Source organism: Hyperolius riggenbachi, chromosome 5 (genome assembly GCF_040937935.1).
Source record: "Hyperolius riggenbachi isolate aHypRig1 chromosome 5, aHypRig1.pri, whole genome shotgun sequence".
Lineage (NCBI taxonomy): Eukaryota > Metazoa > Chordata > Amphibia > Anura > Hyperoliidae > Hyperolius > Hyperolius riggenbachi.
Genome location: NC_090650.1, coordinates 401,209,938 through 401,215,987, shown reverse-complemented (window position 1 = coordinate 401,215,987; position 6,050 = coordinate 401,209,938). Strand labels below are relative to the sequence as shown.

The following is a 6,050-nucleotide window of genomic DNA, read 5'->3' as shown; positions in this document are numbered from 1 at the left end:
AACATGGTGTGATTTTATTTGTCAACACATGCTACAAATTATGTCATAAAAAAATTCAAAATGGAAAATAAAAACTGTGCAAAAGACATTTTTGAACAAAAATAAAACAAAAACATAGAAGCAGGCTATAGACTGGCATGTTGGGCGAGGAAGGATCGTATCCGCTGCAGAAGCTCCTTCTTCACACTGTCTGGCACCAATGCTGCAAGACAACAGCCATAGTTAGTCAGACACATTAATAACAGTCATATACAGTGTTATATAAGGGTGACCTCTCATAAAAGCCTATACAAGAGGCAAGAGGAACACCAACAGCAAGTCAGTCATGGCAGGAATGTGAAATGTAACTAGAAAAGGTTTCAGACCTGTTCCTAGTTTCTGATCACTGCCCCCGCTATGCATAATAACCCCGCCCAAGAAACTAAGTGAGATGCTGACTGGCTGCTAGGAGACAAACAGAAACTTATCTAGAAAGACACCTCGTATAATATGTTCTTTATACTAGCAGACTGGAAGCCATCTGAAGAAAGGCTGCTTAAAACAATCCAGTGAGAAGAAATGCACTTTACTATGCATTTCTGCAGGCTATTATACTACTTGGTCATTAATTCTGCAAGCTACTGTGCAGCCTTTTCACCTTTCCCACAAACGACCGTGCAACCTCTTCCCTTTCTCCGCAAGCTACCGTGCAGCATCACCCCTAATGCAGTCTCCTCGCCTCTGCATGCCCCCTAACAGTACACTACTACCATGGTTCCCATTCATTGATCTAAGTCCCCGGCAGAAAAAAAACGAAGCAGTCTTTCTGCGCAAAAAAAAATAATTTATGGTTCCTGGAAGCGAGAGCGCTCGCTTCCAGGACAAATTTTTTTTTTCACTGTGGCCAAATAGTAAAACTACATCCACATACTTTTTTTTAGTAAATAAACACATATTACATTTAAAATTAACTGTTTACCTCCCATACCAAATATTACCCAAATAACATTTTTAATTAATAAAAAAAACAAAAAACATAGTTACCTAAGGGTCTGAACTTTTTTTTAATATGCATGTCAAGAGAGTATATTACTATAATTTTTTAAATTATAAGCTTGTAAATAGTGATGGATGCAAATTGAAAAAAAATGCACCTTTATTTCCAAATCAAATATTGGCGCCATATACTGCGATAGGGACATAATTTAAAGTGAACCTAAAGCCTACCAAAAAATTGAGATTAACTCACCTGGGGCTTCCCTCAGCCCCCTGCAGCCGATCGGTGCCCTCGCAGCTCTGGTCCGATGCTTCTGGACCCGCCGGCGGCGACTTCCGGTTTGGCCGTCACCGGCCGAGAAGCATGGGAACGCGAGTGATTGTTCGCGTTCCCAGCCTGTATATCGCCCCCTATGCTGCTATTGCGACCTCCTGGCCGCAATAGCAGCATAGGGGGCGATATACAGGCTGGGAACGCGAACAATCACTCGCGTTCCCATGCTTCTCGGCCGGTGACGGCCAAACCGGAAGTGTTCGCCGGCGGGTCCTGGAGCGTCAGAGCGGGGCTGCGAGTGCACCGATCGGCTGCAGGGGGCTGAGGGAAGCTCCAGGTGAGTTAATCTCTTTTTTTTTGGTAGGCGTTACGTTCACTTTAAACGGTGTAACCGGGACAAATAAAATACATGGGTTTTAAATTATGGTAGCATGTATTAATTTAAAACTATAACGGCCAAAATCTAAGAAATAATGAATTTTTTCCATTTCTTTCTTAATCTTCCTGTGAGGGCCCATTCACACTTGAGCGTTTTGCCGGCGATTTTGGCAAAACGCTCAAATGCTAGCGCTTTTGAAAGCGCTAGTATAATAAACCCTATGGGCCCATTCTTACTTAGGCGATTTACGGAAATCGTCCCAAATCGTGATACGCAAAGGCGTAGCCTGCACCATTTTCAGGCAATTTCCCGATCGCGGTTCACTGCTATAGAAGCACAAAACGCGATCGTGGAGAAATCGCTGCACTGTCCAGTGATTTTTCCGTGTGAAATCACGGAAAAATCACTCCTGCAAAACGCCAGCAAAAAATCGCCGGCATTTTGCGCTTGTAAGTGTGAATGAGCCCTTAAAATGGATTTAGAATAAAATAATTCTTAGCAAAGTGTACCACCCAAAGAAAGCCTAAATGGTGGCGGAAAAAACAAGATATAGATCATTTCAGTGTGATAAGTAGTGATAAAGTTATTGGCCAATGAATGGGAGGTGAAAGTTGCTCAGAAGCGTCAAGGTAAAACAACACTGTAGGCTGAAGCGGTTAAAGTCGATGGGATTCAGTAAAAAAGGGCAGATACATGCCTAAGAAGAGGGAAGGCTGCGGGTCCTATAGAGCCTTCCCGCTCCTCTTTCAGTCCCTGTTCCAGCGCTGGCTACCCCAGTAGCAGTATTCTACCAATTTGGTCAAATACTGCTGTGTCCGCCGCCGAAGGGAGGCTTCAGAAGTCTTTGGGGGCCTGAGTGCTCCAGAAATGGGCTGCTGCATACTGTGCACGTGCGAGCGCCCTTTTTCATGCACTTACGCATGCGCAGTATGGAGCCGCCCGTCTTTTTTGTAAGTAAACTAGTTTGGAAGGGAACATCCTCCATCAGTGTAAGTTTGTAGCTCCAGTTTCAGCTTTAACGAGCACAGCTTAGCAGCCCTATGCAGCTAGTGTCAGTGAGGTGCAGCTTGGTTTCACATGCACTGCCATTTCTTTCTACTCTGAAGCCAATTAACTTATCTATATGTTTTCGGGATGTGGGAGGAAACCACAGTAGCCATTGATTTTAAAGGATACATGAAGTGACATGTGACATGATGAGATAGACATGTGTATGTACAGTGCCTAGTACACAAATAACTATGCTGTGTTCCTTTTTTTCTTTCTCTGCCTGAAAGAGTTAAACATCAGGTGTGTAAGGTTGACTCAGACAGGAAGTGACTACAGTCTGACCCTCACTAATAAGAAATTCCAACTATAAAACACTTTCCTAGCAGAAAATGGCTTCCGAGAGCTGGAAAGAGATAAGGGTCAATAGTTCATAGATTTTAGCTCTGGCATCCTTCAATGAATTTGTCATTGAGCAAAAAAAAAAAGTTAAAACTTAAAAAGTAGATTTAAACATATAAAAAACCGTGGAATATACTAAAAAGTAAGTTTTAGGAGAAGGAAGAGATACAATCGTTTATTAGTTTATTTTCTCCTCGGGTGTCTTTTAATGAAAAAACACATGCGTTTCAGTGTTCTCCCCAGGCTCTTTTGGCCGGGTGCTCCACCCAGCTAGTTTTGGTGAGCACCCGGCTGTCATCGGCTCACCTCCTCCTCGGTTGTAACCAGATCTGTGCAGAAAAGCACCAGCCTTCCATTCTCTCATCTCACCCCAACCAGCTATTTTTGCATGCGACCCGGCTGGAAAAAATTTCTGGGGGGGCCAACACTGCAGGTTGTATCTTTTGTGAACGCAATGCGGAATCGCAGATGCCGCCTGAAAATGCAGCTTCACCAAAGACAATCATTACAAACGTGTTTGCATGCATTTTTTTCTTTTTTTTTTTGCAGCAAAATGCTGCAGATTTGTTCCCAAGCGTGACCCCTGCCAAAGTGTCAAACATATTGACTGATGCATTCCTATCTTACAGAAAAATCTAGAAATAATGGCCGAACTATTTTTAGCCTCACAAGTGTAGGCAGAAAAGTTCTGGTAGTGGAAAACTCTGCCGCTCTGAAGTGACTCACCTCTCCCTTTAGGAGTTATTTCTGCAACGAGATCATCAACTGTGACATGTTCCAATCCCTTCTCATTAATTACATCTAAAAGGAGAAAGATAAAGAGATATGAAATGAGTCAATGGAGCCAAGTGCAGTGGGGAGCACAGAGTATGACATGGATATTGACATTATCAGATCACAGCTCAGGGAGATGGAGGCCTGCATGCTGTAGCATGTATATCTACTACCAGACGGTAAGCTCACAAATACAACATGTGGGAGGAATTACCAGAGGAACCATGCTGCCACTTTACTTTCTGTTCACACCAAGGATCCACGTCAGATGCAGAGCTGAAATTCCACTACAACTGATTGGATGTTTGAGGGCGGCTTTACACCCGGCCATTGCGTTTGCGGTGCGATGCTCCAACCCTATCACATAAAACCACGCTCATATGACTCTGCTGCAGAGTGCGCTGACAGGATCATATGCATAACGCCGCCAGCCCCCCCCCCCCCCCCCCCCCCGCTATGTGACGTACAACCTGCTGGAGAGGATGTACATCGCTGGGATTCCTGGGTTTCCCCCGTCATATTTCTGTCGTTCCGCGCAGCAAACATTTTTAAAGCGGATCCGAGATCAAAAACTAACTATAACAAGTAACTTGTCTATATATCTTATCTAAAGTTTAGATAGTTTACACGGCAAATCTAGCTGCAAACAGCTTTAACAGTTCATGATTATTTCTTCCTGTGATACAATGACAGCTGCCATGTTCTCTTTGTAAACATTACACTCAGGCAAGCTGATATGCATCCCCAGCACTCAGCCTGTGAAAACCTAATTCCTCCTCCTCCCCTCTGCCTCTGAAATCTCTGGCTAGTAACACCTCCCCCTCCTCCTGCCCAGACTGAGCTCCCATGAGCCCTTGCTACTGTCTGAAAATGTCAAGGCACTCTGAAAACGAGGCTTGTTTAGTTTATAGGAAATTTGAGCATTAAAACAAAAAAGTATTTGGCTTGAGGAATGCCCTATAAACAATATGAAAGGAACACAATTATGCAATGAGTAAAAGTTTATCTCGGGTGCACTTTAAAATCCCTGCCTCGCCCATTGACTTACATCACTTCGGCAGCCGCGGAGGTACGAAGATAATGCACAGCTGACTTTGCGGTGGCTCTGCGGCCAATCGGGCACTTCTGGCGCATTAAGTGTGCTAGGCCTCATTGCCTTTCAGTGTAAAAGTGCCCTGAAGTGAACAGTGAAACTTTACCAAACACTTTAAAAGGGAACCTGAATCAAGAGACATATGGAGCCTGCCATATTTATTTCCTTGTAAACAATACCCATTGCCTTCTGATCCTCTACCTCTTTGGGCTAGTTCACAGTGCTCAACTCACTGCCCATATAATGCTATGGGACTGTTTACATGACATGTGTTGTAATGGATCACGCTATTCTATCTCACTGCATGCAGGCTTTGTATTAATATCTATGGCCGGTCTCCATTGCAGTTCACACTATAATGCGTTCGTTATGCTACTGACCACTGTGAATGTAGCTTAATACTTAGCCATAGACCCTGAACAAGCATGCAGATCAGGAGAGGGTGGGCCTGGGCAAACCCGTGGACCGAAAAGACACAGAGACAAAACACCAGGAGCCAATAGTCCAATATTAAACCACTGATATATATTATGTAAGATTCACTCACAAATTTTGGTTGCCTTAAAAGTGCAACCAACACTGAGAAGGAATTTCAGCCCCCATTCGGACTTACAAGGGAATTTTCAAGAGTTTCATCCGGTCAATAAAAAACAGCTCACCTTACAAAAAAAGCTAATCAACAAGCATGGGGAGCCAAAGCTACTATCTTGCTAAGGCCCTATTTCACTATAATCCATCTCTAGCTCAGCTCCTATTAGCTGTGTGCCTGTGCAGGTTAGCTGCTGCATTACACTATTTCATATCAAGGCAGACTGTGTGCGTGGCAAAACTCGTGGAGAATCATGTGATCAGTTTATTCAGGTGATAGATGTGTAAGGCTCCGATTGGCTGTGATTACTTCCTCCCTCAGACTACACAGGAAACAAAAAGCAACACATGACTAGGAGATCAGAACCGTATACACACGTCTCTCCATGGGTTCTGCTCGACATGCATGACTTTATTCTTCATCTGTTCTCAGCATACTACAGTACGGAGGCAGCTCATGTGTGTGCAGAGCAGAAGAAATGGACAGGAAGTGAGAGGTCAACCCTCCAACCAACCGTACCTTTGCAGTGCGCCTTCAGCTGGTCCCTCCATCCGCATTCTATTAGTTTGGCTCTCAG

At 44.0% G+C, this 6,050-nt stretch overlaps 1 protein-coding gene across 1 annotated transcript in view; it reads right to left on the bottom strand.

Moving 5' to 3' along the window:
- The window catches only part of ENY2 (ENY2 transcription and export complex 2 subunit), an 11,971-nt gene continuing 5,921 nt past the window's right edge, over positions 1–6,050 (bottom strand). The window contains exons 4-6 of the mRNA XM_068237919.1: positions 5,993–6,045; positions 3,744–3,818; positions 1–202 (exon numbers count right to left, since the gene is read on the bottom strand). Coding sequence (XP_068094020.1) covers positions 126–202; positions 3,744–3,818; positions 5,993–6,045 — 205 coding nt within the window. The 3' untranslated portion in view covers positions 1–125. The remainder of the gene's footprint in view (positions 203–3,743; positions 3,819–5,992; positions 6,046–6,050) is intronic.